The sequence below is a fragment of the Littorina saxatilis genome, unplaced genomic scaffold (assembly GCF_037325665.1).
Source record: "Littorina saxatilis isolate snail1 unplaced genomic scaffold, US_GU_Lsax_2.0 scaffold_2816, whole genome shotgun sequence".
NCBI classification, from domain to species: Eukaryota; Metazoa; Mollusca; class Gastropoda; order Littorinimorpha; family Littorinidae; genus Littorina; species Littorina saxatilis.
This window is the reverse complement of record NW_027127644.1, coordinates 397-12,158: the sequence shown is the minus strand read 5'-3', so window position 1 is coordinate 12,158 and position 11,762 is coordinate 397. Positions and strand designations below refer to the sequence as shown.

At 40.6% G+C, this 11,762-nt stretch overlaps 1 protein-coding gene across 1 annotated transcript; it reads left to right on the top strand.

The window, feature by feature from the left end:
- Nucleotides 1-291: 291 nt before the first annotated feature.
- On the top strand, nt 292-10,566 carry LOC138956051 (uncharacterized; the record flags this gene model as incomplete). Its single annotated transcript, XM_070327511.1, has 6 exons — nt 292-797; nt 1,239-1,322; nt 4,351-4,446; nt 8,003-8,261; nt 9,097-9,430; nt 10,513-10,566. Coding segments are annotated over exons 4-6 (541 nt in total), but the record flags the coding sequence as incomplete, so codon positions are not given.
- Between the last annotated feature and the right edge of the window lie 1,196 nt (nt 10,567-11,762).

Here is an 11,762-nt window from a genome sequence, read left to right as displayed (position 1 = left end):
TTAAAGTTATACTTTTAAAACTGTCCACACTTGTAGGGTTCGATTATATCCCACCTTGACCTAAGATTGATTGGCCCTCGTCAAGTTTTGAGGACACTGGGGTTTTTGATTCATAAAACATATCAGGCGTCTTTGAAGCTAGAGTTTTCAAATTTCAAGGGTTTAATAATCTGCCATCATGACCCTAATTTGGTTGACCCCATCTCCCCCCCCCCCTTCCCCCTTTTGCAAAAGTTGGCATCACAGGGGGGGGGTTATGTTCATGAAAAGTTAAAAATGGGGTTATTTCAGATGTCCTGAGAGCAAAACCCGCATAATGTCACACAATTTCAAAATGAAGAGTATGTTGCGTATTATGCTAGTGATGGTTGTGGAAACAAGTGTTTACCTCACTATCACAGACATTGACAGATGCTTGTTTGAAAGAATGATAACTCAACTTGATCACATTCTAAAAGTAGAGCCTGGATGCTCTCAGCAAAATGGTTTATTTGGGGTAACCGTAGTAAATCTAAAAAGAAGTAACTTCTGAAAACAATGCAACTTACCATATCAGCCTGGGTGTTGATTATGTGCATGTACCGGTATGCATGTCGGGGAATTAGCTTGACCCACATGGAAAAAAACCCAACTGTATCTGAGGTAGTGGGCAACGACTATTTTTTGAGGGGGGATTGTACTTTAAATCAAGATTTCTAACTTGATTCTGTTTCCAGATGCTGATTCTGAACTCGATGCTCAATTTGAATACTCTGACGTTTCTGATGATGACAACAAAGTCCCTCTCAACGTGACAGGTAGGTCCTATGCACAACTAAGCAGGCAGCTACCCTGCGATTTAAGTGGGAATTTCAGTATGGCAATAGCACACAATATTTCTTGTCTATTTTTTTCAAAGAAACTAGTTTCTGTGTGTGTTGTTTTGCTTGAATAATTGGATATCTACCATATATAGTACTTTCAGGACTGTAAGGTGCTACTGTTTTCCCCAATTTGGACCCCTGTGCCTTATTCAGTTATTGATCTCTTTACCTAGTGTATGGCCAAAGAAGGGAACACTTGTATGCACATCCCTTTACAAAGATACGCAAGCAACATTCTCTCTCAAGTGATATGCATTGTCTATGAACTAGGGAAGGCAGCTGGTCTCACCTCAAAATGTCAGTTACAGAAAGATTCAGTTAAATGCACAGCATTGTGCTTTAAATTTAGATATCTGACCTGATTTCTGTTTTTAGATGATGATTCTGATGATACAGTTGAAGATGTCCACGACTTCCACTTTTTGGATGATTGCGCCGAAGACTCTTCCAACGTGACAGGTAGGTCCTATGCCCCACAAAACAAGCAGCTACCTTGCAATCTAGGAGGGAATTCTGCATGGTAATGGGAGGCAGAGCCAAAGTTTGGGTGGTTAATGGATTGGGAAACAAAAACTGAATTGTTAGTGGTTGCCATCATGGCCACATATTTCTCTATCTGTTTCTTGTTTCACTTCATGTGTTGTAGTGGCACAGAGACATGTTTACCATCTTATGTCTCATGAGAGCATCAGTATTCTAAGCAGATGATGAAGGTACAGTGTACTGGTCTGTTTCCTCAATCCAAAATAATTTTTTCTTTGATGAGTGATTCTGAAACATTTGCACTTTTTTTTTCAAGTTTTGCTGCGGAAGAAGGAAATAAATTTGGCGGAAAGAGAGTATCCTTTTTCAAGAGAATTACTACTGCTCCCCCACATACAGTGGTACTCCCCATGTAAGACCTCCAAAAATCTGACAAATTTAAGTCTTAAAAGGGGGGGGGAGGGGGGTCTTACATGGGGGGTGAGGTAAGGTCATAAAAAGACAGTGAGAGAGAAAAAGTCAGTGACAGAGAGAAGCGGTAAAATCGTCATGTCCAATAATCACTGACTCCATCACAGCTTTTTCTTGGATGAGTCTTCCTGTGATGGGTATGTTGCGTCGACGTGCATCACAAAACCAACTCCAAACGCGTTCGTTGAGGTCACCATAAATACATTTCCTTGCCTTGGAGTATTTGCGGTCACAATTTTCGCCGGTCTCCCATCGATTGACCATGTTTTCTTGGTCGCTGACGATTGGTTGAATCTCAGTTTTTCCTACCTCAAACGACCGCGCGATCGAAATTGCCGTTTCGCCCTTACGGCTCCGTTTCACCACTTCCATCCTCTGTTCCAGAGTCAAAATTTTCCTCTTCTTTCCGCGCGATTGAGCGTTTGAAGTTGAAGGAGAGTTCGAGTCGAAGAAGAAGATCGTTGATGCTCGCACGTGTCAGAGACATAGATCTAGAAGAGATGCGAAGCGCTGTCTTCCCGCTTGCGTTATCCTCGCCTATGGCAGGGGCAAGTAATCCTCCCACTAGCGCCAAGCTGGCAATTGTTCGCATACTCTTCGCCTACGACAGGGGCAAGTAATCCTCCCATGACTGGCGCCAAGCTGGCAATTGTTTTGTTTTTTTAAAGAGTTATAACTGTTTCATAGAAAATCATAGATAATAAAACATGCAAAATGTTGATAATTTGCACTCAAGAGAAACAGAAAATCACAAGAAGAAGACTATTGCATTATTTGGTGATTAGAAGATGAATCCTAAAGTAAGCAATTTCGCTCATTTCTCCTTAAAAACTTTGTATCCACACGCCAGTGTATGTGCGAGAACCACTTGAGTGAGACTTATAAGCATCAAATTTAATTACAGCGCGTCAAAAATTATACAAACAGATTAATGTATACACCAGTAATGCATTTGCCAGTCAAGGGAAAGCAAAGTTTCGCACAAAAGAAAATATTAGCTCCCAAACATTGCCTCCACGCACAATGGACTTATAAACAATGGCCGCAAGAACCGAAGGAACCGTTTTTGACTCACTTCGGGAAGCCAATCCTCTCAAATGCATTCGTGTGCACACTATTGAAGCTACAGAATATGAATCAAGTTTACTTACCACTGATATCTCGTCTGAAGCTGGATATATCCAAAGAAATATGACAGAAAAGCACTTCAAATCAGTGTCAGAGAGCAAGCGAACAACAACTTAGTACGGGATGGCGCAAGGTCACGCTGACCGAGCGCGGCCCGCGTAGCCTAAGAGTTCACGCGAGCGGCCCTCGCTTCGCATCTCTGTATGTATGTCTCTGCACGTGTGTTTGTTGATTTTTCGAAAGGAAGTGGACAAAGAAAAGGGCATGTTGGGATCGTAAAATTGTGAACGCCGGACATGCGCAATCGAGACCTAAACGCGTCGTCTGTTATATTTCCGGCCGAGTGATTTTTGCGATCTTTTTTCAGAGATTCAAGCAAAACGTTACGATGTTTTGTTAGGTTTTGATTTGAAAATGTCGTTACAAGGTCGCAAATTGTAACAACTAGTCAGTCGCAAATCGGGTTCTGGGGGGAGTCGGCCATGGGGGGTGATTTATATAGCAAAACTAATCCGTCAGCAAGAATGAGGTCTGAGAAGGGAGAGGGTCTCTGATGGGGGGGTCGTTTGTCGGGAGTACCACTGTACTCGATGCCTTACCAAAACACACACAGACAACCAGGCATGTACTCAACAGTCTCTGGTACAGGGCATTGTCTGCACAGCTGATTATATTGCCTGCAGGGACTTACTTTTTTTTTTTAAATAACTCATGCCAAAAACATAGAGGCAAGTGTTGTGGTGGTTGAGGATGGGGGTAGGAAGAGGATGTTGTGGTGGCAAGTTGAATGTGTAGGGTGTTCTTAATCTTAATATTGGACAATAAATGGTCTCAAATGGGTTAATAGTGGGTCAATATATATTTCTTGAATGTGTTTTATAAAGCTCACGCAGAAAAATAATTAGTTTATCCTGGCTCTGGTGTGCATGATTTTGGAAAAAGGGTGTCATATACTCACACTTCATAACATACAGACCAGAGTTACAGCGCTGAAAGTTGCAAGTATTTACTTGCCATGGCAAGTGCAAACATGTTACTGGCGAGTAGAAATGGTAATCTACTTGTCAAATGTGAGTAAATGCTGAATCAAATTGTTGATTGGGTCAGTAAAGTTTGTTCTCTGGCTTATACATTTTTAAAAGTGCACTATTTTTTGGACTTTCAGGGCTTTGAGTAACTTCCACCTTGATGTCTGAAACATTATTTAATTCTGGATTGTGCTCCAAATAAAAAATAAAATTCTAAATGTAAAGATAACATGAAGTTTCAGCCAAATCAAAAACAAATCGGCGATTGGGCGAAGGGCCGATCCAAACGACACCCCTGACTACTATTCATGATTTTATGTATTTTGAAAGGGATCATGTCATTTTGCTGATTGATTGTGTTGTTTTTTTCTTCCAAGAAAATCAAAACGGGAGCATCAGCGGAATTGTGGAGAAGACTTGCGGAGGTTGTTCTGGCATACATCATCATTTTCAACAGAAGATGACCGACAGAGGTTAGTATACAAGGCTGTTCCACTTTATCAGTGAAAAACCAAATTTCCACTCTGTAAACTGCCTTTAGAATAATTTTTCATCACAAAAGCGATCTTTGGAATTTCCTGACGTAGTGCCGAAGAATTCATGCATCAACTTACGTCAAGTGTTCGACGTCATCACTTCGCATACCTTATGGCCTTGGTATTTCGTTGTCCTTCATATTTTCTACTTGTAAAATGACCCACAAATACCATCACTAACACCAGCCTAGGCCCCATCTCACCCAGCGATACCATGCTGGCCCTGGGATCTCTGGCAGGATCAAAAGACCTTACTGCTAAAGAAATCCACCAACTAAAATTAACCCTTTAATGGAGAGAAGAGACAGATTAACGTCCACCTGTTTGTCTTTCCTGTTTCTCTTTTCCGTCGCAATGGCGTCAAATAATACAACCTCAGCCCAGTTACGCAGCAAAAATAGACTAAAAATTCTACAGTGGAACTGCAGATCTATTAACACTAATATAGCACAACTGCTGAACTTTTTAAAAGAACAAAAGAGTGACATCCTGCTTTTGCAATCACTTCATGTTCCCTTCTCCAAACTGCCAGAGATCCCAGGGTTCTATTTCCCACCCATAGTCGACTTGACCGATAGAAAAAACACACAGGTAGCAACATACGTTAAAACAGGCCTACAATTCTCAGCGCTAACCTCCCCTGTAACAGCAAGCGAACATAGACAAATATAACCTTATGCCAATTCAACTCTTTAACCCGGACGATAAACACGGCCTCGACCATGTCTCGTTCTTCACAAAAGTAATCTACAACTCTGACATATCCTGTTGTTTTTAAAACTAAAACGCTATTGTTCCTCTTCCTATAAATTGTTGTTGGCGCTCGGGTAACAGGGAGCGAAGGGCAGTGCCCCACCTAGTGATCGAGTGCCACAACCCAGACTTTTCCCTTAATGTACATAGTAAATGAAATGATGTGTCCAAATGTTACTAGAAGATCAGTATTACGTGTTTGCGCATGTTCTTTATATTATTCTCACAATGTAGTCACTTTTAAACCTCTTGACAGGTGGTCCTGATTTTTATCTTTTTTTAACGAAACTAAAATTGAATTAAAATCCATGTTTTTAATGGCCCTTCCCCTAGTGTCAACGTATATAAAAGAAAAATTATTAATATTCCTCTTACAAGGATCTTAACGTATATTTCTTATTGCCCCACCCCCCTCCCTTACTCATGGAGAGCGGGGTCGGGGTCCTATCACGGTCGGGCTTGCTTGGTCTTGCCCTTTTCTTTCTCTCCTTTTTTGAGTCACTTGAGAAAATGTGACTCTATGTAATCGGTCAGTGTTAGTCTGTCCGGCCGGCCGGCCGGCCGGCCGTCCGTAGACACCACCTTAACGTTGGACTTTTCTCGGAAACTATCAAAGCGATCGGGCTCATATTTTGTTTAGTCGTGACCTCCAATGACCTCTACACTTTAACGATGGTTTCGTTGACCTTTGACCTTTTTCAAGGTCACAGGTCAGCGTCAAAGGAAAAATTAGACATTTTATATCTTTGACAAAGTTCATCGGATGTGATTGAAACTTTGTAGGATTATTCTTTACATCAAAGTATTTACATCTGTAGCCTTTTACGAACGTTATCAGAAAAACAAGGGAGATAACTAGCCTTTTCTGTTCGGCAACACACAACTTAACGTTGGGCTTTTCTCGGAAACTATAAAAGTGACCGGGCTCAAATTTTATGTGAACGTGACTCATTGTGTTGTGAATAGCAATTTCTTCCTGTCCATCTGATGCCTCATATAATATTCAGAACTGCGAAAGTGACTCGATCGAGCGTTTGCTCTTCTTGTTTTATTTTTTTTTTAATTTATTTATTTATTTTTTTAAATTTATTTATTTTAGCGTATCATCAACTCACGTCCCTAAAAGGAAAATTTCCTGTGAGGACGTTAAGGACCCCTAGATTCTGACCCACAAAGCTAACCGAGACTAGTTGAAGCTGTATCAATGTGCCTTGCCAGCAGGTTGTTAATTACCAGTAATTTTTTAATGAGTTGGGGCATTCTAACCAATCACAGGGTCTGTTTCATTAAAACGTCAACTTGATTGAATTACAATTATGATTCTTGTTGAAAAAAAAGGAATTTCCTTTTAAAATGTGGTGGATATTGATAAGTATGTCAGTGGGAGGAGGCTGGAGGTTGTGCCAGTTTAAATATGTCAAATAATTTTAGGTTTGAAGTAAATTATGGTCACATAAGTTCTCTTTAACATTATTTTATGAAGCTGAAACAGCTTTTTTTTCCCCTTCCTCTAAAAGGTAAGATGGTTCAGGAAGGTGACAAAATGGAAGAGCGCTGGTTCTGTGTGATGCTTAGTTCTCGAGATAGGTGTGACCACATCAACACGGTGGCCTAGTGGTAAGGCGTTCGCCCAGTGAGCGGGAGGTCGTAGGTTCGAACCCCAGCTGGGTCATACCTAAGACTTTAAAATTGAAGTGGCTGCTCCGCATGGCATCTGGCATTATGGGTTTAGTGCTAGCCCGGTTGGTCCGGTGTCAGAATAATGTGACTGGAAGAGACAAGAAGCCTGTGCTGCGACTTATGTCTTGTGTGTGGTGCAACATTAAATGTCAAAGCAGCACCACCCTGAAATAACCCTTCGTGGTCGACTGGGCGTTAAGCAAACAAACAAACAAACAACAATTTATATTTGCGTTATCAAAGATCTTTCCTGTTCAAATCAGTGTCATTGCCCAGTTCTGTGTGCTATGGTTGTTTGACTTACTTGACAAGTTGAGATAAAGAATTACATTTTATTTTTGAGAAGCAAAGAAAGCGTAGAGAAGTATGTTTCTGTCCTGCAAGACTTTATGACCAATGACTTTTCCCTTGGAAAAATATGAAGATGTCTGCTTTTCGTCTGCTTTAAAGGTTGGGAGATTTTACAGCGCACACGGCAAAATGCAAGTTGTGTTGGACAAGAATGTTGTTATTCTTCTTTCTTCGATGAACCTTAGATTTGTTCTTGGCCATATTTTCGAGCTGTGCATTATTATATGACGAGAAAAACAGGTTTAAACACATTCGTTAAGGAACGATGATCATTTGCTCTGGAACTGCAATGCAGTTTGCTAAAACAAAAAAATCTGGCTCAGTATACGGGAACAGGCTAGTAGTGTCATATTTTTTTTAATGGGTTTGGAAGAACTGCTCCTAATTTACATAGCACTCCGGCCCTGTTCTTTTTTTGTCACCCCCAAAACCGTTATTTGTTTTGGGCAGCATTAACAGGGGCAACGAAGGCGAGTTGTGTGCAAGCATTTGCTTTTCTTGTTTTCTGATCAAACTATAGCTGTTTACCATCTAGGTTTTAGCACTGAGAAACTATTGCTTAACTTTTCACATTAGCATGCTTTGTAGAGACAGGCCAAACCTTACTACATATTGACTGCTTTTCAGTGTTGCTGCCTTAGTTTCAGTCTCAAATCTTGACTAGATATTATTTTGATAACGTTTCATATGATATGCTTTTTTTTTATAGACTGCAACTATGACGCTGAAAGACTTAGAACAAATTCACCAAGGCATGGACAGCCACACTAAAAAACTTCGGCTGACACAGGGGGAAGAACGTGTGCTGACAACCCATGCCAGGGTTATGCTGCGCGGGGAAAAGGTCACGCCCTCTGCCAGTGATCCTGACACCTGAAGTCCAGGAAGCCGTGCACAGCCTTGTTGACTTTCGTCAAGCAGGAATGGTTGCATCGAGTAACCCTTTTGTGTTTGCCTTAAACAGCAAGGTAATAATAGTGCATGGCATTCAATTAGAACCTTTTCTTTCTCATTTTGTTTTGTTGGGAGGGGGAGGGGGAGTAAATAACATACAAATAGACAAATGAGTGCAATTTGCACTACATGACACCTGAAGAACATGGGAAAATATATATCAATAAGCAAGGGATAACATAGTAGGCTATAGAGCTTCATAGGTAAGCACGCTTTTCCTATTCTTTTTAACTTTCTGAGCATTTAATCCAAACATGACGTGTGTATGGTTTTTTGAATAACAGAATGATAAAATATAAGATGAAATCATATTTGGATCGATAGCAGATTTGTTTAATTTTAATGACATTTTTCAGATTTTAAGCCTCCAAAATTTCAATCAATTTGATCAAAAGAAAAATGAGGGTGTGACAGAACCTGCATTAACTTTCACTAAAATGCGGATATTACATTATCAAAGACACTTATTAAAAAAGATTTTTTTTATCTGGGGATATTATCTGGCAGAACTTATATGGACAGTTTCATGAAGATCAGCCCCACATTTTCCTCGGAATGCATCTACACACACACACCTACACACACATAGCTGCCAACTGCTATGCTTTTGGCGTAGCATGCTATGTTTTAAGAGCAATTTCTACTCGAATCTAACGATTGATATGATGAAACAAATAATGACAAGCATGCAACAGTGCCCTCATTTTGCGAGATACTGATTTCTGCCTTCCACTCTGTGTGGCTGTCACAAAATGGGTAATCGTCTATACTGAAAGGTATAACAAAATGGCTTGACCTTATTTTAAACGGGTTCCTTACTCCTCTGTAATTTAGTACCTTCTTTTGAAGGGTTCAAATGGCTACATCAGAGGATCGGATGCCCTTCGTGTAACAGTGGACGAAGTAGCCGAGAAAATACAACACCCGGAAAGGCTACGCAGCACCAACCTCCATAAAGAAATCGCAACAACAGCCCAAGTGTTGGGACTAAATGACCAGGACTTCGAGGTCTTGTGCCGATGGATGGGCCACACAGAGGCGGTCCACCTTCGGCACTACCGACAAAATTTCCAGGGTCATCAGGTGACGCGGATGGCTCCTCTTCTATTTGCAATGGAAGAGGGGTCAGTCCCTCAACAGAAGGGAACAGCCCTGAAGGACATGACCTTCAGCCGAAACATTGGTAGGTACTCCTTATAATAAAAACTTGACCAAAAGAGTTATTGCAACCGATTTCACACCCAAATTAAAGCACTAATTCATGTGTATAGAACAGCACAATGATTGGGATTTTGAATGTTGCTTTCTTTAAAAGTTATGAGGCTTTATCTTCTGAGCTGAAAAAAAATATTGGTCCCTTTCATTTCGTGTTAAGCGATCTCGACTGTAATTAAATACAGTCTTATTCTCTTAGACATCGACATATATACAAATGATCTTCATTGCTTTTAAATGCTTGATTAGACGTAAGACAAACAAGTATGGCCGGGAGGGAGGTTGTTTACATGAGGGGAGCAACAGTTTGTTTACAAAACATCTCAAAAGTTTGATATTCACGGATTTGAAACCTGTCAGTTTGTCTTTTGTGTCAAATTCACAGTCTTCGGTCTTACTGTGTTTGACTTTTATTATTTTTTTTTTCCTTAAGAGTCGCAATACCTGAATGAGCGAGCTATTGCGATGGAGGAGGAGGTGGGAGGTTCAGTGTTTACATTTTCAACCGCACTGTGTTTATGAGGCTCAGGATTTTTTTTCGCAGTCCTTTTTCGTTTTGCAAAGTTTGGCTTGAAACCATTGCACACATCAGCCAATCAAAAAAAGGTCACCTATGTTTGGGTCATACCCCAAAACACTCATAGTGAAAAATGTTTTGCCAATTCCCATGGGGATTCCTTACCTTAAAAGAATCTCTTTTTTTTTTTTTACAAAATATGGTGGGTGTTGATTTTATCAGGCTAGTCACTGAGTGAGGTTTGTGGAATCCTCCTTTTAAGACCTACAAAACCCCGAGAACATCAGGTCTTAAAATGGGGTAAACTTACAGCTCTAGGTTATTGACAGAATATAATAGAAAACATGGATTTGAAAATGTCTGATCGGGGGTTGGAGGTCTTAGGGAGGGAGTCTTCTATGGGGTAAGGTTGGGTTAGGGATGGGCGGGGGTTACAAAGGCCAGTCGTGTGTGAGCATTTACTTTTTGTTTAACTGTCATTTTCCACCATGTTTGTGTTATTCTGTTATTCATTATAAATATTCATATTTCAGGTGACTCTGAAAGAAACAAAGACAACGAAGAAGGGGAAATCAGACAAGAGGAAGGTGGGTATTTATCTGAATCAGATAAAACAACGTGACTTCAATAATGTTTTAGATGACTAAACCTGCATTGCACAAAAATAGATTGATATCAAAGATGTATTAACATTACATCAGAAGTGTAAATGCTATCTTTTTAGTTTGATATGAATCAGTTTTATGATTGAACCAATTTGCCCTCAAACAAATTTGAACATACACATCGTTGTTTTTCTTTTTGTTCAAAGCTAACCAAACCCCAAAAGGCCAGAATTAATACTTGTTACATCTGCTGAACAGAACAGACTTAAGATTTGCATTTGGCACACACATTGTTTGTCCTGCTGTGATTTTTTTTATCAGTCTATTGATTCTCAGATCAGTCTTCTTTTTTTTAATGTCATGAAAGTAACAGTCATCAAAGTCAACAGTTAAAAGTATGCATGTATTAGCAGTGGTATTTATGTGATAGACATTGGTACCCTTTCTGGACCTTCTACAAAGTAGCTCAGTGAAGTGCAGTTTCTTTCTTTCTTTCTTTATTTGGTGTTAAACGTCGTTTTCAACCATTCAAGGTTATATCGCGACGGGGAAAGGGTGGGGATAGGGGAAAGGGGGGAGATGGGATAGAGCCACTTGTCAATTGTTTCTTGTTCACAAAAGCACTAATCAAAAAATTGCTCCAGGGGTTTGCAACGTAGGACAATATATGACCTTACTGGGAGAATGCAAGTTTCCAGTACAAAGGACTTAACATTTCTTACATACTGCTTGACTAAAATCTTTACAAAAATTGACTATATTCTATACAAGAAACACTTAACAAGGGTAAAAGGAGAAACAGAAGCGTTAGTGGCCTCTTACGACATGCAGGGGCGGAGCTAGTTGTGGATAAGGGGGGGATTCCAAATTGGAGCAGGGGTCCAGAGGCCGCTCAGGCCCCGGTGGGGTCCAGGGGCAGAGCCCTGGTGGGGGGTCTGGGGGGCTATGCCCCCCAGATGCTGAAGGAATTTTATTTGTTTAGGTCAATCGGAGGCCTCTCCTGGAAGATAACAAGGTATCTATTCAGTAAATATTAAAAAAAAAACAAAAAAAACCGGATGGGGGGGGGATTCCGGGCACCCAGGAAACCCCCCCCCCACCTAGGTCTGCCCCTGACATGCTGGGTAGCATCGGGTAAATTCTTTCTCGTCCCAACCAATATGGGACTCCCTCTAACC